We start from the raw sequence: 23,954 nt of genomic DNA on the forward strand, positions 1-23,954 counted from the left end.
CATGATTGGTCAGTTAAGTTTATTTATGAGGTTGTTTTTCACTATTAATATTATGTGGACGATCTTTTCTGTAAAATCAGTTTTGACATGCTGTTAATGGAGAACCTTTGATAAATGTTTGAATTTGTCAGGTGGCAGTAAAGTCAGTCACAGGGAGAACTCAAAGTCTGGTTTAAGCTTTTCTCCTGTATTATTGTTCGACAAGCTCATCACAGTCATTTTAGCGCCTTCATTTCCATGTGCACTCTGAACAGTATGTGGTATAAGCCTCCTTTATCTATCTCGAACTAAACTTGCTTGGCAAATTTGCAACCATCCATCACAAAAGCTCCTTGGTCATCCTGACATCACTGATGCTTTTCATGAAGGTTGTCACGTACTCTTTTGGTTGTAACTGGTTTTAGAAGCTGATGAAGCTGCGTCTCTCTGTCATTCACACATCCTGTAAAAAAGATTATTTACAGCCATCAGTAAAAACAGAATGATGAACTTCCAGGGATAAATCAGACCGGGAGATGTTGTAGCTGCATTGTCTGGTTACCTAGGTGAGTATTGGCAGGGAAAGAGGGCGTGCCACATGTTGCTGGGATGAGATCATCTCTGTTCACCGGGCCACCGTTCCACATGAGATCAAATCCACCCACCCTTTTCTCCTTGCCCGTTAGCCTACATGGAAAGTGCGGAAGGACGTGAACGTGAGTTTGAAAACTGGTCTTTCCACTTGGCATCACCTTCTCATGCAGGAGATCTTTACCTTCGCTCCATATCGACAACGTTCAAGGTGTCTTCCAACAGCCGGAACTTCATTTGATAATCCTCTCTACAACTGGCCATGTAGGAAGGAGAGGAGTTTACCTCAAGAAGCCATCTGGATGACAGGGTGAGGACAGCAGGCAATCATGCCTTCAGTTAAAGTTGAATGTACATTTTGATGAGTTGTTTTTCAGACAAATCCCACATTTAAGCCACTGCAGCTGGTGCGGAAACAAAATTACAGGGCTGAAATAAAGTCATCTATCAGCACATATTTCAATTCTGCCACAGCCGCGCATCATGCAGCATATTCAGCATCAAAGATAAACATACGGCTTGAGGTCCCGATCCAGGAGAATGTCGTATCCATAGAGCTCGAACGACTGCTTGTCATTTATAATGACCTTCTGTACACTTTGAAGGCTGAACACAAATATGTTATCAATCTCTTCAAACAGTCTTCGAACGCTCTCTCTGCCGTGCTTCGCAGTGAGGTATCGTCGAAGCTGCTGGATCGTCCACTTCCGTACCTGTGGGAATCACAGTGCAGAGGAACAAAGTTGGATCACCTTTCAGACACGGTGGCACAGAATGACAGGGACTGGTGCAGGTTCTGAGTCACGCACCGATTCAGGGTCATAGTCTGGAGCTGTTTTTTGAATACTGACGTTGGTGAGGTGCATGTCTGAAATGAAGCACTAAGTAGAATTTTGGTCAAGGTGACACTATAAGGACAACAAATGACTTGAGTTTTATCAGGCAGCTGGTTTGTCTGGCGATGGAAGGCTTCCACGGAAGAGGCAATGATTCCCAAATGAGAGTCATCAGGTCTACACTTGCTTAAATGAAAGGATACACTTGTCATCAATGGTGCTCAGGGAGTAGGGTGTGTTAGAGAAGCGGGCAAAGCCTTCTCGGTACAGCCAGGCCTTCAGTGGAACAAACTGAGAGTAGGAACATATATTAGAAAATATAAGAATATACTACATAAGCTTTAGGGAACACCGTGATTTAAAGGTTTTAGTACGTACAGATGTAACCAGCACATAAACCCTCAGGTCAAATTTTCTGCCTGTGTGGACAAAACGTGTGAAAAAGTTACTGGCGTGAATCAAAACAGTCACAAATCCTCTTTTGTGTTGATCACCATTAATCAGGTAGGGGTTCTCTATATAACACTGAGCCACAAAGTTTTCCACTTGAACTGTATCCTTCTCTTCATCTGTACGGGTCATGTGCTGTGGAAGCGCAACGTGTTGAAAAATCCGGGAAAATAAAGAACATGAAATACAAAGAAACACAAAACGTGAACTATATGAAACTATTCAGAGTGTATAAATGGTGTTTACAGACAGCCAAGAATGAAAGGAAAGCCTGAAATTACTTCTTTCTTGAATTCCATGATATCCTTGAGTTTCCTGAAGAGAAAAATGCCTTTGCCTTGAGATTTCCCTGCCTGGAATAAACACGCCGGTTGAGTTTCAGATGTCAACATGTTACAGCGGCAAGTTTAACTGACCGGCTTCATGATCCACGTGCTGCCGAGGGTCCTTTTAAATTCCTCCAAAAAGAGGTGATATTCACTGGGCAGAACAAAGGTGCAGGGGAAAAAGTCACATTTGGATGCCTCCACACGGCTGAACTCCTTTTCCAGGGTTTTACGATGTCTTTTGAGGTTTTTCACCATGAGGTTTTTGCGACATAGCTGGAATGGCGAAGACATTGAAAAGGGTGACGCAACCTTAAGTTTGTAGAATATAAAGTCCAGTTCTAGAGCTCCAAATTACTGCAACCTCACCTCATACTGGTTCTGAAAATGGTTTATTCTGACGTGTTCCTCCATGTACAAGAAATCCAAATTGTCCTTCATCCAAGCCAGATCGCACCAGTTGAGGTCCCACTCTTCATTCCTGACATGCAAACAGCACAGGGTGTTTTCAAGCCGCAAATGACAACGTCAAAGCTAATGTGGCGATCGACAGGATGAGCCAACTCACTCTTTGGCTTCTACCCAACCTGGTCTTTGCTGCAACACATCCAGTACAATGTTGGCTGTATTACACATGTATCGCAGGCATTTTCTTCCATCCCTGCAGACACCAGCAACATTACTTAAATACACATAGACGGGATAGAATTGTATGTTCTTGAGTAAAAAACTTTCTTTCCACCCCACAGGTGCACCTTTGTATTTAGAGCTGCAGCCTTTTCAGTGACACACTGAGTGATTTCAAAGATCAAATCTAGTGGATTTGTCTAATGACCTGTCCTATCTCACCTGTCCTCTGGTTGAGAATGGTCAGATGAACCCTCGTTTTCAGAGGACTGTAAACAAAGGGACAGTAAACTGAACAACTGTCACTCAACTCGCTGCACAAAACCCACAATTATAACTGATAATAGTTTACAGAAGTGTCCAGTGTTAGAGCATGTTCAGGATCTTCACGACATTCTTCTTTTTCTGCACTGTTGTCATTCTGCATCTGAAAGAACAAAACCAGCAGTTGAAGGTAGATTATGCCATGACTCAGTTTGCCTCAGTACCTGGCTTTTTTATTTTTATTTTTTTTACAGTAACAGAGAATCAAATGCATTTTGGCGTCAGTATCTCACTTTATTGTATTTTGTAATTTTTTCCATAGTTGCTGACTGTGGATGAAGTTCATTGATATTAGTGACATAGTCTGCAGCTGTAAAACCAGGAGGCATAGTTCTTTGTTGCTTTGATCTTTCAACCATCAAAGCTTCTTTGGATAACATATGTGAGGTCTCAAAAGTCGCAGAAAAATTGCAATTTCTCAGACCCCTTTGTTACTGCACACCATTTAGGGTTTAGCCGCATGATTTACATATATTTTGGTGCCTGTTGAGCTCTGACCCATCCCTCCCACCCTAATATACTTAAACCCAACCCTTCCTTGGGTTGTTACAGGACCCAAAAGCAGGCAAGAACGCAGTGGTAAAAAGTCCAAAAACTAGTTTTTATTTAACAAAATCAAACTGGCGGGTTCTGCGCATTCACAAGTCCAGCAGGACGGCATGGAGACCTCAAACGAGCCGCGAAGACCCCAAAAACACTCCAACCACTGATAGACAGGCGCTCCGTCCTTAAATGGGTGGCCTGATGGAGATTGCCGACAGGTGCGCCTGCCTGCAGCACCAGCTGTTGCCAATTGACTCCTCCACGCCCCCTGCAGGAAAAACCAAACACAACCCAGAAGCCTGGACCCCAACATAAACACTCATATCACTGTGTGTATGTCCTTGTATTTGCAACTTAGTGTACCGGTACTAAAGCACTCATTCTACTAGAAAAACAAGGACATTTCTGCCGCTTTTGGCAGGTCTCCACAATTTGAAAGGACTGTTTGAGGGCTAGGATGTGGTTTTAAAGTGTTGGTTACAGTTGGGTTTAGGTTAGGGTTAAGGGGCCTAGCTGGGGTGGTTAGGTGGTCTATGAAAGCCTCCACAAAGCTAGAAATATGAGAATGTGTGTGAGTGTGTATGTGACTCACTGAGGGTTGTTGAACTGAAGCTCAACGGCCTTACTTGGATGTGATGTGCCTGGACCACCTGACCCAGTTCCTCTGGTTCCCGCTGCTGCACCGACAAACTGGCTTTGCTTTGCTAAATTTGTCCCTAATTAAAGAGACAGCTTAGTGAGTGGAGACACAGCAGCTCTCAAAGGGCATTGAGGTAGGAAGGCAGTTTTCACTTCAGGTGGGTTTAGTCACTGGTTTAGCCCTCGGTGACATGACATCATCCCGTTTCTGCCTGCCTCGTGTGAACCGCGTCTGGAATTCACTGGGATTACAACAGTCCCTGAGACAGATGTGTGATCGCGTACGGCCTCGGTCTCAGATCTGTTTACGCATTCTGCTGTTGAATCACGCTCAGAGAGATTAATGACTTGTGATTTTGAGACATAATTACCACAGTCAACATCCCTGGGAGTTTTTCTTTGCATAATTGGGCACATAATTCCCAAATGTGAGATTGCAGTTTGTCCAGTTATGGCAGCTCCTATTTCTGTGCTCCCAGAAGAGCTGAACATGCTGATTCAGGCTCTTATTGTTTTATTTATTCCACAAACTTCCTTTTAATTGTGCAACTGCTTCCAGATGTTTTCTTTGGTTTTTTTTCTCAGCGGATGAGAGCAACAACTTGATTAATGTGATCAGGGAGCGCTTGGGCTCAGAATTGTCACCCAAAATTACCAAATAAATGAACACTACTAATTATTTGTTTATGATATAAAGTATTTTAATGCAAAGATCTGTCGTTTGGGAGGAATATGCGTGCGGTCGACGCGGCTCTGTTTGGTCATTAACGGCATGGGCTGCCCTACATTAGCATGAGCTAATTTCACGACCGCTATGGCAACATTAGTTGCGCTTTGATGTAATTATATTATTCCCTCAAGAAGGAAAGTGTGTAATTAAAGTAGCTTACACAATGTTTTTTGGAAGTTTTGGGGGGTAAACATTTATAAGGGAGCCGGGTGGAGATGGCAGCCGCGATTGCGGTTCTGTTAATGAGATGAGGAAATATTTCCCTACACTCGGCGTTGCGCCACAGAGCGAATCAGAGGCGAACGGCATCACTGCCCTGGTTACACGTCCGCAGGGACCTTTGGATGTGAGCGCACGTGACCTTGACTTGCACTTCGAACTGTCTCCTCACCTCTCTGGAATGTGCTACTCTCGATTTGTTCTGCAGATCTGCTCAGATCTCATCTGCATGGAAATCTGGACCTGAGGCTCCTGCTTAATTGTTGCAGATCGGAGCTCAGGCGCGCCTCTTTAGGATTTTACTCTCTTTGCTTCGGTTTAAAGAGGATGACACCGAATCAGGAGACAAAATCCCATCTCCCCGGTGGCGTTAACCCCAGGCAAAGTTTTGTTTATGCCGCCTCTTATCGGTGATCTCGGAAGAATTGTAAATCCCCGGCATCTCCGCTTTCATCTGGGCCCGGCACCTTCCTCCTTGCTGCGTCATTAGCACGGCGGCAGTAATGAGAGAGCGGGGTGAGGAATGGCAACCCTCTTTCTTTTGTCTTCGTGCGCTGCATTTGTGATGCCGCTCTAGCAAAACTCATTATACACACTTTATGTAAATCAAAAAAGTCCTGTTGTGGTGGAAGGAAACAATCTCATTTGAATTTAAGCCGTAATGAGAGGATGATGACAGTGTTTATGGCTGATTGTGGGGAGTAAACATCCAGGTTTGATTTACTCTAAAACCATCTAATCAGTGAATTCATTTTGTTTTATTACGTAATGGACAGAACTGTGGAGTTAGAAAACAGGCCTCGTTATAGGCCCGGTTGTTGTTGTGATTACTTTGGCTTCATCCATTTGCAAACCATAAAAAAATCTGTGAAGGTTTTTTTCCAAACTCAGCTATTTCCTCTGTGAGTCTCCCAATTTATTCTTTAAAAGCCTGAACAGTTCTCAACCTAAATGCCGAGAATTGTTGTCATCCTTCCACCAGACCTGCTGCATTTCAGTCAGCAGGTATTTAAAACCTTTATTCCACTTCAAGAACGCTTTAGATGTTTGTTCACGTGTCTCTAGCAGCTCAACAATATTTATACCGGCATCGTATTAACTTCCTGGATCGGCATCTAATTATTCCGTGTCTGTCATTATTCCGGGCTGCATATGATCCCTTATTATTGCTGGCAGAACATTCCCTGCTGTTAATTTTCTAAATTAAAATGCCTTTATGCTAATTAAATGGGGTTTTAATGGCTCTCAGAAGAAACATTATGAGGCGAAAAAGAAAAACGTCCGCCTGGCGCCGTCGCCCGCCCACCTCTCATCCCAGGGGCCTGATCTGGACCTGTGCTGGAGCTGCAGCATACCTGACCATTAAAAACTATGTAGAAATACGAAGGCAAATATATCATGACTCCAATAACCGATTTACAGATTCCTCGCTTGGTGTTTGTCATAAAAAAGCCACTTTTCCTCCCAGTCTGTTTCCAGAGAAGCGCTCCCTCGTGGAGTTTAAAGCGAGTGGGCCGTGCCTTTCCAACACGTCTTCAGCTATTATTCCCGATGGCTCCCGTGGGGTACTCTTCTCCATAAAGTCTTCCTCTTCATTGAACCGCCGCCCGCCGCCTCTGGCATGCTTGTTAAACGGACACACACATTAGGCAAACTTTCCACTGAGGCTCTGTGTGTGCACAGTATATGCATGTGTGTGTGTGTGTCCTGACCTCACACAGATCCAGGCACCTTCACGTGGTCCCTGGGGCCTTTTATCTGCCTGGTTCGTGTTTTGGTGTGAACTTTTGGAAGATGTGACCCAGAATCCATTAGCAGAGGAGCAAAAACACACCTCGAACCCTAATGAAAAGTTTATATGGTGGAAAAATAAAGACCATTCTGTGGAACATTTCATCTGGATTTATATTCTGAGGTACGGGCGCCAAGAGAGATTTGGTCTTTGATAGTTTAATGCAGGTCGACGTGAGTTCAAAATCAATTTTATCAGATTACCGGCAAACGTGTATGTTGTCCAAACGGCCCGAGTGTTGAGCAAATCCAAAGTGGTTTCTGAGTATATTAAACATTAATTTACCCCAGCAGGATCTGAAAAATCTGCCTGCGTTTGCACTTTTCATTTGAACAGACTGGTGTATGGCTGCCTTTATTGGTTGTCTCCATAGAAAACCCATCGAGCAGCTTCTTCAGAATGCTGCTGCCGCATTTGAAACACAGCAAAGGAAAGAGAAGAGCTCAGTATTCCAGTTCTGAGGTGGTCTCACTGGCTTCTTCTGCTGCTGCTTTGCAAAAGTAGTTAATACCTCTGCCAAAAATGTGTCTCCAATCCTCCCTGATGCAGACAGTAAGAGCAGTGACCTATTTTTTACTATAATTTTATCATTATTATGTAAATCTTTGTCTTGTAATTGTCTTTATTCTGTGTCACTTGTCTTCTTAGGCATTTAGTCAAACCCTTTTACCCTTGATTTTAAATCCATTGATGTTGCAATTTTAACAATTACCTGTCAACGCTAGAAAGAAAAAGAAAAAAAAAACCCTAAACGGTCTAAAAGAGGGAATTAAAGCCTCGGTGGCTCCGGAGTCGAGACCAGATGGTGCTGCCAGATTGGCCCAATTGGGCTGTTCGGGGTTGAATTGTGTGAGGCTGACTTGAGCCGGGTATTAAATGTTTATTTTTAATGCAACCTAATTTGACTGACAACTCACCCGTTTAAAACACTCTTTGTTATACAAGACTGAGCAGTATTCCCTTTTAATTTGCACGTGCGTGTGTGGGTTTCAACTAATCTCAGACATTTAGCCAATTTGCATCAAAGATTTGCAGTTTTAAAAGTTTAAGTTTCAAAGTTCCTTCATTTGTTAAAGCAATGCAACAAAGAAAGACACTGACACAAAGGTCTCAGTGGCACAACGTTTTCAGATGTCATTGTAAAACAGTGTAAAACATTGTACAACACTCCACTTTTCGTATCGCTCCAGTTTCAGGCGTTTCAGTTTAAACAGACAGCCCAAATGGAACTAAAGCTTTGAGTTTTCACCTGAAATGTTGTTGTGTAAGCGGGGCCAGACACAGATTACAGAGCTGCATTAACTTCACCTACGACGTCGGGCAGTTTAGCATCGTTTTTAATGATTCTGGGATGGTTTTTCGGAAGTGCTCCCTGGTGCTCCGCAGCATCTCTACAGAAATATCTGCCCATGAGGTTGTCAGAGATAAGCTGCGTGTGATGCATAAAGTGGCGCTTTTATCACAGTGGATCCTTGATAACATCCACGATGAAATCAAAGCCGTCAGAAATCCACCACCGGAGCAGCGGGAGATCATTGTGAACAAATCCAGCACCGCCGCTCCTCCCAAAAACACAACACTGCACGTGGACATCGAGACAGAGAGAAGCATCTGGACTTCAGGGTTGGAGATTTGGCACCGCCCAATGGTGAGACTATAGTTAGAACCAGCAAACTCAGTAGCATTAAGGCTGACGTCAGGTGTTTAGCTGTGTGTCATCAGTGACAAAAAGACATCTGACCTCAGTTGTATTGCTAATTTTATTGTCTTTGCAACGTGATATGACAACAGGCTGCAGTCATCATCTGTTGATCCTTAAATTGGCCACTAAAACAGTCAAACAGACACAGCTTTTAACGCCAAGTATCTCGTACAAAACATCGGCTTTGTACATCATAAACAGATTTTCACTTCTCGAACCTACATGAAATCCTCAGAACAGATCTGTAACTTCAGTCTGGTCTGGCATGTGCCATCTCGCTGCTACAGGATCGTTAAGACGCTAATAAAGGCTGCACCGCGCCGCCCCACCCCCTGTCAGCCCCTCGGTAGATTATAGCCCATTTCCCTTTTGGTCAGATCCACTCTTGTGAGAACTCAACTGGCCGCAGCGCTGACTGAGAGGACTATCTTTGTCACCGATAAGCAGCTCACTGTTGTTTGATGCTGGGCATGTCTCCGTGGCGCCCGAGCTCATTTATCACAGTAACTGTGAATGGCAGACAGGGACGGCAGAGGTGCAGAGGAAGGCTGCTCTGAACACCCCTCCCCACACACACACGCGCACACACACTTTATAGTTGGTAATCTGTGCCAAGGCTGCTCCCTCAGTGGAGAAAGGAGACCTTGTGCACTGGAACTCCAGATGGGCAAAAACAACACAGCTCACATCATTATAACCCTCCTCCATGAGATACAGAGCAGAGCTCGCAGGATGTCTGCAGCGCTGTAGTGTTTTTATGAAAAAAGAAAGAGAGGCGCTTTTATTAAGAATGATGGGCCTGCTCTTGTCTAGTGCTGCTCTGTAAAGGACACCAGTTTCCAGTTCTGTTTTTTTTTTGCTCCCCAATAATGTGCTGCAGAAAAGAAAGAAAAGGAACCATCATTGCCGGTTTGTTGAAGGTAGGGTTGTGATGTTAAATGGACCTTATTGACAGATTAAGTAACTCTGTAACTGAAAGTCAAAGCCCACACTGTAATTAAAAAAAAAAAGAAGGAGGGGGCGCTAGGCTGTCGTCATGGGTAGTAGCTGGAGTTCTAAGGATGGAGCGTAACACTGGAAAGTGTAGCTCGTTGCTAAGTGTACATGGACCACTCTTCCTCTAATGACGTGGAACCCTGATGCACCACAGACAGTTTGGAGGGGTATTTTTGTGGGGATAGTGTTGAGGATGGTAAATATTTGTCCGTAGCGGCATGAACACCTACGTTCACGTGTCTGGACTGTGGTAGGAAACGTTAGCACCAAACCCACATAGATCCAAGATCCAAGAGGCAGTAGCCAGAATCCTTTACAGTAATAATAGAATATTCACAATTTAAACACCTCATCCGTAGATTTCAAGACATGGACGAGGAGCACGTGGTTTGTGTGTAGCTGACCTTGACTTAATCCAAAGAATTTTGAGAGGGATGATAATAAAAATATCCTTTTAGATTTAAGAAAATTTTTAACTTCTGAAGCTTTGATAATTGGTGAAATAACTGTAGTTTTTCCACATTTCTCAGTTATGAACGCCAACTTTTCAAGGACTTTTATTCCATAAAACACTGAAACGTTAAAACCATCAAAGTTAACTCGGCACGCAAATGTACAAAGAAGCCTTGAGGAATGAACAGCACGCTCAACACAATAAATCCAGCTGACAAATAATATGGGCTTGTTCTGCAAGGAAATAATAGAAAACCATGAAACGGGGCCTCTTAGCTGCACAGTTTGTTCGCTTCGTACTCCACATAGTTTGGTTGCCTGGCACTGAAAGCTTGTAGGGCTGCAAGTATTCTAGTCACGTCTGCGCCGGACAGTTTGAGTCTATGACGGAGCAGACAGGCGAACAGGTCCACGTGCGCGGCTCCCGGGGGAGAGAGGCGGTTCACCCTGTAGCGCAGCTCCACGAGCTGCAGCAAGGCCGAGTCCTGCGATCCCTGAGTGTACGGGTAGTCTATCTGCAGGATCAAGTCCTGGATCGCCTCGGGGTCGAAGTACACGCTGTATCCGAACAGCTGCATGCTGTTCACCTTCATGTAGCCGATGTTGGACTGCTCTGCCCCCTCCACGGAGTCATAGTACATTGTCTTGTTTCCACTGGCTACTCCAAAGTCCCTGGTGCGGCTCCTCAGGTAGAAGTGAACCGTCTCGAAAAAGCTTTTCCATCTGTTTCCCAGAGTCAACGTCCAGTTGTAGCAGTCCAGCGGCAGATCCAGCTTGGTCCGCTCCCAGTCAGGGTATCCGTGCTGACCTATGGGCATGGTCCAGCTCTCCGAGTGGCTGCCCCCGAAAGGATTCACAAAAACAGACAGTGCCGGCTCCAGAGTGCTGTTCCGGGTCAGACAGACCTGGAGGGCGATCCCAAGAAGTATGTGAACGCGGTTGGACTTCACCCGGTTGCTCTTGAGAGTGAGCAACATCCTCTTTCTCCAGGACGGGTCGAACCAAGTGTTGATGCGCATGTCGTTGCTCACGAACACGGCGTGCAGACCAATGCGTGGGTCACGCCGCTGGAGCAGGTAGCGCAGCTCCAGGTCCTGCAAGTCGCGGTCACTCTCCAGGCCAAGGTATGGGTCTGTTGGGTCCGGCACGGCCGGCCGACAGATGCCCTGGGTCAAGGTGAAACCTGGGTTGCAGCTGGAGCACCGCGTCCGGTTCTCGGAGGAACAGGAGGCACAGCGCTGACCGTCACCTACAGAGCAGGGGATGAGGACCTGGCAGGAAGGGTGGACGTAGGGGCAGGAGCAACTGTGGTTCTCCTCGCTGTACACGCCCACCTGGTTGTTCTCGCTGCAGTACAGAATTGAAAGAGCGTAGTTCAGCCAGAATTTCAAAGCCCTGAAAAAGAGGAAAGTTAGATGAAAGACTTGCCAACTTTTGTGGGTGAGCTTCTCATAAAGATGGAATTTTGACCTCCACAATCTGGACTTTTGAGCAGAAACAGCTTACTGAACAAATCAACCATGCCGTCTCCATGGAACTCCGTGTTTCTGTGCTGTTCGACTGCACTCTTGGTTTCCAACAAAGGGAAATGTATCAAATCCCAACTCTAAAGCCACAAATATTTGACAAGATAATTCCGCCTTCCTAAAATATTGACAGAGACACGTCCCTCTGTCCTCAACTATTCTGCCATATTGGTTTTTAGCATAATATTGAATTCCTATCTTCTGCATGCAGAGGCGCCTCTGTGTTTATGCAATCCTGCAACGAGGCAAATGTTTAGCATAAGAAAAATAATCCAGCTTTTCAGGAAAGTATGAATTAAATATAGTGAATCCGGTACGGCTGAGCGGTGATGGCACACACAGGCTGACACAGCCATACAAATGGATGAATATGCCTCATAAACAATGTCTGAATCTTCTTATATTGCCTCTCCTCAAGCATAATATCCACAGCACAGCCAAGAAGCTGAAAAATCCATTGCCCTGAGACGCTGCTGCTGAATTTCCTTTCTACAAGCAGAAAAGCAGCGATAAAGATGTGTAATTGAAGGAACGAGGATGCATTTGACTGGGAACCCGATTGATTGCGTCATTCGGTTTATTTTCCCTGACCAAAAATAGAGCAACCTTGCGAGGGCCTTAAATCCTTAGTGGAGCCGTGGCTTCCTCTCTGATTGGCGGCTCAGTGACAGCGTCCAGCTCCAGGAGCTCTGCTCCAACCGGCAATGGTAATAAACACCAACAACGAGGAGGCGGCGTTAAGGTGGGATTGACTGTCGAACGGTTTGAAACCACGTCTGTGTGGACTGACTTGATCCCGGCTCTGCTCCTGTCAGCACTACTCAACTCACACCTTGATAACTTTTCTGGTGGTGTCTTCTAATAATCGCCGTCTCGCTCCGCTGAGTTCCCTCAGCGCCTGGCGCATGAGTTACCCTCATAATTATACGTGTTTTGGAGAAACTGGAGTTAACGGGCTGCGGCGTAAATACCCTTCCCCCCGTGGTTCCCCCGTCTGCCTCTCACCTCGGCCTCTGCAGGACTATTCTGGGCTGTTTCTGGCACCTCTTGCTGAGGCTGAAGAGCTTGTTAGCGGTGCGGCGAGCCTTGGCGAAGAGTTGGTTGCTGCTGGTCTCCAGTTGCCGGTAGCGCTGGGGCAGGTTGGCATCGGCCCTCCACAACAGTTCCACGCCGGATATGTTTACGCCGTGGTTTGTTGGCAGGTTCCCAACAAAGTTTTGGAACTCCTCTGGAAGGGAAAAGAGCATGAATAAGTCAAGTGTGTCTGGCTATGAGTTGTGAGAGAAGAATATTAAAAATGTCTCTACTTTCCATTATTTGCCCCAGAAAAATAAACACTGCAACAGCAGCAGCCAAGAAAGAGGTTTTTTTTTTTCTCTGGAGGAGCGAAATCGACCTGCCAGAGATCGAAAGGTGACCAATTAATTATTAAAACAAAAGATATGACGTCCTCTGACCTCATCAACGCAAATGTGTGAAAAGAAATGGCTTATTGGCTTCACTGGCTGACTTATGAACATGAAAATCGCATCGTCTTCCAAAGGATCCAGATGTTCTTCAAGGGGGTGGGGTGAGCGTTTTAACTGTGACACCTTTGTAGCAATCCCAAAATAGACTCAAAGCTGAAGCATTCAACTTCCTTATGACAGGCCGCTGTGTCAAAACTCCACCTGATGTTCAGCATCAGGATGTCTAAGTGTAGAACCGTACAAGTAAAACAGCGTAGCATGAGCTTAGTTTCCCCAAAAAGGTTTTAATGGGTGCTACAAAATAGGCTTTCTGCAAATTTCTGCATAACTGACTGTGTAAATGTCAGCCGGGGCTACTAATCCTCTCCATAATGTTGCTGTTTTTTGTGGTAATTAAAACACTTTCACCAGCCAGTGTTCTTGTCGACGCTCGTAAGTTCTTTTTTGCAAGGCTGCTTTATGATGTAGTTGCAACAGAAGAGGGCAGCTGAAGGCTATAGGATGGCTTTTTTAATGTGGCAAAAACTCACATACCAACAGAGAGTCCACAATTAGAGCTATGAACATTCTGCTGGGGATCAGATCGACCAATGTTGCATAAAGGAAGACCCCCCCCCCCCCCCGGGCTTTGGTGGACAGGACTGGGGATTGTAGACAAGTGTTGTCAGATGTATGCAGATGATGCCTTCCTTTAAGGATTTGATTGCCTCCCTTCACTACTGCCATCCACGAGCCCCCTTACATTAAAATTCCTGGATCTGCCCCTTTATTTGCAACTTCTGCATGTAATGAGAGCACCTTTGGCCTTTTCCTCCCACCTCCTTTTTTGTTCATCCAGCAGTTTCTGCATAATCTTGAAAACAAAGGCACCATCCGACCATCCGATCGGAGGACCTGGGTAAAATTGCACGCTGCCAGCTAGTAAGCTTAGCATGAGGTGAAGATAGGAGTAAAGCACCTGACCCACCAGATTCCTGAAACTCCCGGTTGACCGTCCTCCAGGCCTCTCTAATGCGCAGCAGGTTGTTCTCCAGGGTATCTAAATCGGAGTGAGGGCAGTTGCACTGGGGAAACTCCAGGCTGCATTCACACCAGCAGTCGCCGCTCTGACACACAAACTGGCCTTCGGATTTACAGCCGATGTAATTCAGAGCCGCCTGGATGAAGAGGCTCTGCAGGTACCCGGGCAGGATGACCTGCAGTCCTATTGGGAGTAAAAATTACTTGTAGAAAGGCATCATGCTGCACTATAAGTGCAGTTATTTCACAAATAATGCAATTTTTGCCCAGGCAAAGGTAGTTACAACTCATTTCAAACTTATTACTGTGGATTTTGAACAGACCAGTTCTGCTCTTGCTGCCTCAAAGCCTCCACATGACAGTAGTCCTGAATATGAAGAGCTCCCATTCAGGACTTTTACCTTGAAGCTGGACTTTGTTTTCTGGACTGTGCACCAGCACAGAGCTCACCGTGTCCAGGTTGTCATAGTTGCTGCACCCGAGGGGCCCAGTTCTGGTTTCCGTCACCTGCAGAGGAGGACAGCCCTTAAGAGTTACCATGCAGGAAATGTTTTGTTTTTGAGGTAAGTCCTCAGAGAATTAGTGCGAAAACCCTCCAATCAAAAAGCTTTTGCTCCACAATCAGCTAATCTGGATCAAACCGAGCCGATTCTCCTCGAGTGTTGCCAAATTCTGGATCCCGCATTAATTCGGCAACGCTGAAAACGGCTACATATTAGTGCGGCGCTACATTCTGATTCCTTCATATTTCACACTGAATCATCACTTCAGTGTCCCATTGAAACAAATGACCACGTTCTGCAGGTGCTGCTTTACGTCCCTGTGAAAATCTGCTATTTATCTCCCTCTTGCCTCTTTTTCTCCGGCTCAGATCCTTAATCTGTCTCAACTCCACACAGAAGCCAGCCTGCCTGGAAATTAATGGAATAATATATTTAATTCGTCAAAGTGATGCATATCCGAAGCAACATGCTCTCAGTTTTTTGGAGGGGGAGGAACTTGTCTTCATCAGTGGCAGCTCACTTTAGCATCTACATTTGCTCCTCGGGCTGATTAATGCGTGAGCTCTAATAGCCACTTCAGATGATAAAATAGATGATTGCTGTTTTATAATACGGAAGCTGCGACTGCTGAGCCACTCAGTCCTCCTGGAAGGGTGCAAGCAGGAAGGTGGAGTCCCAGAGAACTTCTGGATCCATCCAGGCAATTCCTGTGGTCCTGGACCAGAATCCCGGCAATTCAGATTACGGAAACGCAGATTGCAAAGCAGATAATTGCTGGAAATGTTCGTATTTGTGATCAAATGCGAGGAATTTTCTATTTGCGGTAATTCATTTTGATAGCTATTCAGCCTCCCTGATGGTCAGACAAGGGTTGACCCCCATACTGCCCATGAGCCACTGGGAATGGCCCCAGGAAACTTCAACAGCAGTGCAAGCTTGTCGAAGAAGATTCACTTGGGCGCCGTTGAGCTTCTCACGAGTGGAGACCAGTGAGAAGAATCTGACAATCCCCACTTCTATCAAAGTTGTACTTATAGAAAAAAAGGGTCTGCCAGTGAAGTTGACAGGTAGGCCGTCCTGTGGCCTCGGGGTAACCGCAGCCCAAATCGTTAAACAAGCATTTGTTCTTAATCCCACCTGATTACGCAGGTTACAAAGTCCTTGAGCTGAGATTTAAGGGATTTGTGTGCCTGATCTCCAGGTTTCCAGAGTGAAAACCTGCAAGTTAGAGTCAACACAGACGAATCTGTCGCGAACATGGAAGTTTTATCTGTCGACCTTCGGGTTTAAATGCTAAATATATCATAAAGTTTGTAAAAGAGAATATCAATGATGTATCACCATCACTTCGTAGTGTCATATATCATGTTTAACATCGGCCTTTCCGAAATACACAATAAAAATGGTAAATTGTACATCAGTAAAACTTTTTTCTTGCATTTGAAGACATTTTAAAGAAATTATGAGCAATGCAGGGACTTAAATCAGACAGGCTCAGCGTTGCCTCCGATTTCTGCGTGTTCTTACGTTCTGTAAACTAAAACAAAGGGGATAAAACACATCTAGGCTGCAGTTCATTCAGAAATATTCCGTGAATTTGACTCTAAACCGGGAAACTCCACCTTGATATTTTAAAAATCATGTTGCTTTTTCGGGATACCAACAAATCCCGAGGCGCTGCCAACGGTGCCTCGACTGACGCGTACCCGTACGGCGGAGGACGCGATCTGGAGGTGGTGCAGCCGGCGCAGGGTGCTCTCCCGGTCGGTGAAGTAGGAGGCAGCCAGCTGGTGGAGCGCCTCCAGGGTGACGGTCCCGGAGGTGTTGGAGCTGCTGCCGCCGCCGTCGGGGCTTCTGTCGGCCCCGGAGAGAGACGGGGGCTCCTGGCTGAGCTTCCGCTTGTCCACAAATATGGTCAGAGACTCCTCTCCTGATTGAGAGTCAGACGGAGAGAACAAGAGCGTCATTAGCTCCGACAGAGCAGCACTAATCACCGCTCATTAGCATCTTTTCAGGGCGGAGAGCGCAGCTCTGATGAAGTGCTGTGGCGTCTTAAAGAAAAGGCCAAAAGTGCAAACCACAGAAAGCTGATTAGAGAATTCACCATAATTATTTGAATAGGCTTTATTATCCTGACCCGAACTAATTACCAAACAGAGCTGGGATGCGAGCCGCCGGTGCGGCTGTGCATACACCATTAATATGAAGCTGTGTAAAACACGGAGCTGTGTAGCATAAATTTGCAGAAAAGCTAATCATCATTAATTTAATCTGCATAAACAAGTGCAACGCGTGGAAAAAAGAAGCATCTTTTAATGATGCGCCATCACGACGAGGCAGCGAACATCTCGGGTTCAGCGAGCGGAGGTTGCGTTCGTGGTTTACAGTGAAATCCACCTTTAACATCAGTAACATGTCGGGTCTTTCTTCTAAAATCACAACTTGAAGAGCATCTCGGTGCTTAAGTTGACATTTAGCTCTGATGGAGCCTGTCTGCTGCCCGAGGAGAAGGATTTATAGTAAATACCTGCGCAAATAGTGATTTTCATCTACAGACAGGTCAGAAAAGAAACAACGCCTCAAATCTTCTTTTCAAATAAGCTGTCAATCACCTGGAGATTTATAGGGTCCCCCACACATGCATTTTCCTCCCTCTGAGAGAAGCACATCGCAGTTTCTCCCAATCCGACCAGAAGAATAAACATATAAGAACTCAGGCCATTTAATTAGTGCCTTTTTATAGCCGCTAATCAGCGCTAGCCAGATGGCGCACCATTACAAAACAACTTCTCCGAACTGAACGATGAAAATCGCCTTCCAAAGTGACACGAGTGCCCCCTGATCTAGTGCCTCTGTTGACGGGAGCGGCCCGTTTTACTGCAGTTTAGCGTTTATTAATGTGAAACTATTCATGCGCCTGCGGCTGCAAAGATGAGATATGAAGCCCTCGCGGACAAGGTCAGAGAGAAAAGTGCCTTTAAAAAAAACCTCAGCTCAATTATGAAAAATGAATCAGAATTTCTGAAACATCCGAGTCTTTTCTAATTGGCGGGAAGATCGAGTGGGGCTAACAGTTGCTAAACGACAGGTTTCCTTCAGAAAGGAGACGTTCAAATAGAGATCGCGATCCAGAACCACCGACCCACATCGGGAAGAAACCAAAAAAACACTGAGTTGTAAGTGAAGTCAAAGTTTAACACTTAACACAGAAAAGCTGTGACAGAGGAAGCTTTTCAAAGAATTTCTGCCTGAGCTGCGAGGAATTGATGCTGCTTCTTTAGCTGCAAATTTCAAATTTTATTTCTTTTGCTGCTCAGGGTGTCGTTACTTACATGGACACTAGGTTTTGCGGGATTTCGTTTTAGCTGGAAAACACGATGAAACCATGGTGGATTAATAATAAAAAAGCACACATATTTAGGGCAAAATGTTTCAGAATCAACCAATTACATTCAGACTTTATCTGATTAGGACGGTATTGCATAAACATTATGAAACAAGAGCAACTTAAATCAAATCAAATCAAATCAATTTGATTTGACTTAAATAAAAACGGGTCTAAGAGTGGTGGGACGGCCAGGGCAGCCGGGGAATCTGCCGTAAAAGAGGACAGGTCGCGCCCATTCTCAGATTTATAGTTTTCATCTTGGAGTCCACTGGAGCATCTCCACATAATTTATCACCCCAAAAAAAAAATTACAAAAATTTCAAATGCGATCCGAAGCACTCGGTCTCCTCCTGTCGTCTCTTCCCTGGTCGGCGTCTTAAACCCAGACCTAAATGCTTTAAACCAGCCTGCAAAAATGCTGCTGTTGTTTACTTTGTTACTTGACATTTAGCAGCGCGCAGACCTTTGCACGTCCTCGTTAAAGGACTTTTATCAAAGGATGCTGTAGCTGATCGATACGGCCCCTCAGATGTCAAATGGAGTCTCTGGAATAAAAACAGTTTCAGCCAAAGAGAAACACCAGACTAGCATGAATAAAGGACAAAGAGCATCACTTGGGAGCTTCAGGCGCGACTTTTCTATTTGATTTCAGCGGTTGAACGTGAATTTCACTTTTCAGTGCGGCATCGAACATATCAAAGTCAACAAAAGGTGATATTACAGAGCAAAATTGAACTTTTCTGCTCTGCCAGAGTTCAGCTGAGTGTGTTTGCTTGATGTATAAATGATAAACTTTCATATCGCAGCTGAATTGATTTTCAGTGACTTTAACTTAAGGTTGAAATAAGGTGTTAGTGTGTTTCATGTTGCTGCTTGGGTCCACATCGTTGTTGCTCTTTGACTGGTAGAGGGACCCCTGACCCCGCTGACCTTGAAGAAGATCAAAGCAAACTTCACATCAAAAGAAAACATCCATTCCGCTGTGTTAAAACCCGAAATGAGGACGATGAATAAAATATATTATCACTGGGCCAAAAATATACAGAAAAATGGTCCCCCCCTCGTGTTAACAGACGTTAGAACTCAGGCCCCATGTGTGAATATCCCAGAACACATTAGAGAAAGTGTGAAACTGGCTGGCTTTGAAGCCCGGCGTGTTCGACTGTACCTCCCAGAGTGGCGGAGAGAAGGAGGTGAGTGCCGTATTTCCTGATCAGGCTCTCTGTAATGGTTTGCAGGGTCGGCCGCCTCCCCAGCTGGCGGACGGTGTGCTGGAAGTCGGGATCGAGGGGCAGAGATAGGCCTCCGCTGCCTCCCACGGCGTCCCGCCTCTCCGCTGCCAGGCTGTTGACCTTCCATCGACCAAACTCCCTGGAAACACATCACGAGCAGACGCATTTGTGTCGTGTTTGGGAGGCGCGTAGAGCCCCAGGTGTCTGTTAAACAAGCTCTGTGTGTGTGTGTGTGTGTGTGTGTGTGTGTGTGTGTGTGTCTTACATTCATCATCAGTCGAGCGCACTGACTGCACTACCCATTCAACAATATGCCGCGTTAGCCTGACAGAAAAGTACATTTTTCCCTTTAATTCTTTATTAGGAGGTGAGTCACATCCACGAACCTCTCTGCACGTTAAAAATAGCACATCTCTGATGTCGTTCAAATGCAAGAAGATACACGAAGATCGACTGCCTGGCCAATCAGGAGCGGCCTGGAGTGACTAAATTACCAGCTAAAAAAGTGCATTCAAACTGATGTTTGCACCCATTGGAATAACGGCAGCCAATATTCTGACTCATTTGCATTTGAGCAGAAATATTTGAAACTCTTAAATTAAAATTTATTTTTTCAAAATACAAAAAAAAACAACCTGTAATTGCCAGAGTTGGAACGGAGGTCACATCTCTGTTATTTGCATTTATACACTATTTTCAAGGGTTTTTTTATTGGGGGAGGCAGGATTTAGAATGCATTAAACCTTCCTGCAACTGAGCAGGCTAAAGCCTAAACTGGAAAAAGCAGAATTAAATCCACAAAAAGGAGAGAAAAAGATGCTCATTTGTTATCAGCTTCCCTTGAGAGTCCCTGGAAATAAAACGGGGGCTCAGACTTCAAGAGGAGTTCAGATCGTGAACTTTGACAAGGATCCTTTGAAGCCTGGACATTTATTATAACTTTATTTTAATTGACCACCGTGTGTTTGATCCAAATGAATATATTAGTTTAATAAACACTTGTGAATGTGCTTTTTTTGTTTTTTTCCTGGCGTCCGTCCGTCCTAACCCCGATTACCTTCAGCTATCTCACTGTGTCCAACCTGCCCCGCCCCCTGATTACCTTCAGCTATCTCACCTGTGTCCAACCTGCCCCCCCCCTGATTACCTTCAGCTATCTCACCTGTGTCCAACCTGCCCCTCCCCCCTGATTACCTTCAGCTATCTCACCTGTGTCCAACCTGCCCCTCCCCCCTGATTACCTTCAGCTATCTCACCTGTGTCCAACCTGCCCCGCCCCCTGATTACCTTCAGCTATCTCACCTGTGTCCAACCTGCCCCTCCCCCCTGATTACCTTCAGCTATCACACCTGTGTCCAACCAACCCCGCCCCCGATTACGTTCAGCTATCTCACCTGTGTCCAACCTGCCCCCCCCCTGATTACCTTCAGCTATCACACCTGTGTCCAACCAACCCCGCCCCCGATTACGTTCAGCTATCTCACCTGTGTCCAACCTGCCCCCCCCCTGATTACCTTCAGCTATCTCACCTGTGTTCAACCAACCCCGCCCCCGATTACGTTCAGCTATCTCACCTGTGTCCAACCTGGCCCGCCCCCTGATTACCTTCAGCTATCTCACCTGTGTCCAACCTGCCTCCCCCCTGATTACCTCAGCTATCTCACCTGTGTCCAACCAACCCCGCCCCCGATTACGTTCAGCTATCTCACCTGTGTCCAACCTGCCCCCCCCCTGATTACCTTCAGCTATCTCACCTGTGTCCAACCAACCCCGCCCCCTGTCTTGTTGTGTTGGGCTCATGTGTGGGATAATTGATGCCATGTGACTGCCTGATGTTCTGGGTTTGTCTGCCTGTTTAAATGTCCCTTGTTTAAACCTTCCGATCTGTCTTAAAACCTCGCTGTCGCCCTTCCTGGCCTCCTGGACTCTAGATGGCAGCACCTTTATGTCAGATCCATGCAACTGTGGCCAATAAGGAGTTGAGCCGTCTGACGCGTTTGTTTGAGTGCTGTGTTGTGGAGGAAGCTGCCATCTGGTGTAACCTGGTCAGTGTTGTCGGGCTCAGGTTATGAATATTAATGGCAACCCAGTTGGCGTGTGGAGCGGTTCTCTCAGGCCGGCTGTGGCATTAGGACTTGTGTTCACAGAGATCCTGACGCTGATGCCACAGACCTTCCACGCCTGCCTCCTCCACAGCACCACATGTTGCCCCTTTCTTTTCTCTGAGGTGATGGAGACATGGGGAGGGGTGTCTGCAGTAGTTTGAAAACCGCTCCTTCCAGTAGACAAATGTGTGCAGATGCATCCTGAGCGGCGTTCAGGCTGTGGCAGGAGTCCACAAGGGTGCAGGCTTTAACCCCAGAGGCTGTGTAAAAGCACGTGGAGATTATTTCTGTGGGGACAGCGTGAAACATTGTCCTGTCCTCTACTTTAATTCAATAAATGTGGGGTCCCCCCCCCCCCCACCCACCATTCGTTCAACATTAAAAACAGCTTCAATCCGTCTCTCAAGAGGGATGATTTTAAGCTACAGGAGGGTCTCAGCTGAAGTCATTCCACCTAAATCCTCCTTCATCCTCCGCCGCTGGGAGAAAGAAGTCAGGAGGTATTTTTCAGGCTTCTGCATTGACTTTAAAAAAAAGAAAAGAAAAGAGCCTTAAGCGTTACTATGTCTTTGGAGAGTATAATCTGTCCTCTGCGTTGTCACAATGGGCGATTTTTCTCTAATTATTAAATGCATCTATAGAGGTGGCCTCCAGACATCAGAATTAAAGATGGTGGAGATAGTGGCCTTATAAAGCTCACCGCAGCTACAAAGAGCATAAAAGATCCTCTCTCGGACTGTCCACCACAGAACGCGTGAAGGTCGGCCCAGAACGACGACTATAACAAAATCACACATCCGTAAATTTCAGTCCAGAACGGAGACCTCGGGTGCACCGGCCACGGCTCGGCTCCGGCGCCTGCGTTTTAGCATCGCGGGCTACTGCAGACCTTCAACCATTTGGCGCAGGAAAGTCACCCCAACACTCCATCACGCTTACGAATGCACCAGTCGGAGGCAAGACAAGCGAAAGCTGGTCAGCTTAAAATGCGACACATGACCACTGGAGGAAATGGAATGCATTAAATGGAGCTGGACTTGTTTTTGTGACGCTAAAATCTTTACTGTTGCTTCAGAGTCGGCCATTTTGCTCCGTTCTGGACTCCAGAGATCTGTCTGTTCTGATATCAGAACACCATCAGGCTCCTGTCAGTTTAATGGCTTTGATGGCTGATCTGGCAGGAGGTCGTCAGCCTAAAGAGAACAGACTGCTCTGGTTAAAATCCTCCTGAACTAAACACCACTGCGGCTGGTACGGGTGATCAGGGTCGGCACGCTTTCGTTTAAAACTGCTAAAGTCCTCAATAGGCATAAAAGCAGCAGCAGCAAAGTGCAGCCGGGGACTCTGTGGGCAGATTAACTTCAGCTGCCAGGGTCATTTGAAAACATCAGCAATGACAGAATTATGAAAATGTCCAAACAGCAAAACAAACCCAGACAGGATAGAATGCCTGAGGATTTTTGGCAGCCTCATCCGGAACACTTAGACCCAGGAGTAGGGAGGGGACCTTGTGCATCATCAGCCTGCGGCTTATTCCCCGCAGGTGTCACACCTGTGAGGACCATCATGCAGTGCGCACAAAGAGCAGAATTCACTGATTTTTCTGGCTCAGAGGACCCGGATACCTGAAGGCTGTAGCTAACCAACTCTGGCTCACCTGTAGATCTTGTATCGGGTGCTGAAGCCCTGCTGGTACCTCTCCGCAGCCTCCGTGAACTCCAGAGACTGGTGAAAGGGTCCTTTATCCGACAGAAGCCATCCGAGGGAGCCCGAGCCGTCGCCTCGTTGTCCGGCGGCGGGTGAGGCTCTGCCGGCGGCACCAGAGGTCCAGCAGCCGAAGCAGCAGAGCAGGAAGCCGAGAGCCGCCCTCTCCCATAGCAAAGACGGCCGCTTATGACTGATGCCCTGACAGCTCATGCTTCACCCAGCGACTCCTCATTCTCTCGGGACTGGGAGGAGGACACACCGGAGCAGCGTGAGAGTTTCTGCGCGGGTGTGGAGCGCAGCGGAGCCAGAGTTCGTGTCAGAAAGGCGCACGGATGCAACCAAAAGAACCAGGCAGACCCTGTCAACTCCAGAAGAAAAAAATAAAATCAAAAATTCACACCGAATCCTCCGGAACGAGCCTCTACTCCAACTTCATTTAACTTTATTTGGGTAGACGAGCTTCCACCCGGTCCTCGGCGGGGTGCTGCACCGGCGGTGGAGCGCGCACAGACGCGTCCATCCCGAAACGTGTCGACATTCATCCGCGCACACGCGTCCGGCGGTTCTTGGGTATTTCTCTGAAAATGCTGCGTAAGAGCGGCCGCTGGCCCCCTCCCTCCGTGGTGAGAGCTGCTGGATGAATGAGAGCGGCGCTCCTGCACACAGCGCTCCTCTTTCACGGCTTTTTCTTCCTCCTACCAGTGAGATAGAAGCGGGGCGAGCGAGTGCATCATGATGAGGCTGCTCGAGTCTTCAAGTTGTGATGAGAGGAGAGCAGAGCAGAACCCACGGTGCTG

General features: G+C 46.4%; 2 protein-coding genes across 5 annotated transcripts; both read right to left on the minus strand.

Moving 5' to 3' along the window:
• On the minus strand, positions 1-4,816 carry LOC130538756 (probable tubulin polyglutamylase TTLL9). Its single transcript, XM_057056653.1, has 15 exons — positions 3,801-4,816; positions 3,162-3,236; positions 3,032-3,078; positions 2,751-2,843; positions 2,552-2,663; positions 2,273-2,458; positions 2,138-2,209; positions 1,901-1,991; positions 1,785-1,825; positions 1,610-1,697; positions 1,380-1,438; positions 1,087-1,283; positions 755-868; positions 542-666; positions 1-442 (listed from the first exon to the last, which is right to left on the minus strand). Exons 1-15 carry the CDS (start codon positions 3,987-3,989, stop codon positions 348-350), a joined length of 1,584 nt encoding a protein of 527 aa, XP_056912633.1. The 5' UTR covers positions 3,990-4,816; the 3' UTR covers positions 1-347.
• A 5,460-nt stretch (positions 4,817-10,276) lies between these two features.
• Positions 10,277-23,954, minus strand: LOC130539084 (BMP/retinoic acid-inducible neural-specific protein 3-like). Of its 4 annotated transcripts, none has more exons than XM_057057180.1 (7): positions 23,108-23,954; positions 19,282-19,484; positions 16,432-16,655; positions 14,624-14,729; positions 14,170-14,406; positions 12,739-12,961; positions 10,277-11,602 (listed from the first exon to the last, which is right to left on the minus strand). In XM_057057180.1, exons 1-7 carry the CDS (start codon positions 23,365-23,367, stop codon positions 10,480-10,482), a joined length of 2,376 nt encoding a protein of 791 aa, XP_056913160.1. In that variant the 5' UTR covers positions 23,368-23,954; the 3' UTR covers positions 10,277-10,479. The 4 variants fall into 4 exon arrangements, with proteins under 4 accessions (XP_056913160.1, XP_056913161.1, XP_056913162.1 ...); XM_057057181.1 differs by lacking the exon at positions 23,108-23,954 and adding an exon at positions 19,611-19,747; XM_057057182.1 differs by lacking the exons at positions 19,282-19,484; positions 23,108-23,954 and adding an exon at positions 17,338-17,899.

This window comes from Takifugu flavidus, chromosome 15 (assembly GCF_003711565.1).
Source record: "Takifugu flavidus isolate HTHZ2018 chromosome 15, ASM371156v2, whole genome shotgun sequence".
NCBI lineage: Eukaryota > Metazoa > Chordata > Actinopteri > Tetraodontiformes > Tetraodontidae > Takifugu > Takifugu flavidus.

Coding starts and splice junctions, on each gene's coding strand:
- LOC130538756 (XM_057056653.1), bottom strand. CDS start 3,989: ATGTTGGGGTCCAGGCTTCTGGGTTGTGTTTGGTTTTTCCTGCAGGGG. Junction 3,079..3,161: donor CTCTAACACTGGACACTTCT/GTAAACTATTAT, acceptor CTTTGTTTACAG/TCCTCTGAAAACGAGGGTTC. Junction 869..1,086: donor CTGGATCGGGACCTCAAGCC/GTATGTTTATCT, acceptor CCTGTCATCCAG/ATGGCTTCTTGAGGTAAACT.
- LOC130539084 (XM_057057180.1), bottom strand. CDS start 23,367: ATGAGCTGTCAGGGCATCAGTCATAAGCGGCCGTCTTTGCTATGGGAG. Junction 16,656..19,281: donor TCTCTCCGCCACTCTGGGAG/GTACAGTCGAAC, acceptor ACTCTCAATCAG/GAGAGGAGTCTCTGACCATA. Junction 14,407..14,623: donor AAACAAAGTCCAGCTTCAAG/GTAAAAGTCCTG, acceptor TACTCCCAATAG/GACTGCAGGTCATCCTGCCC.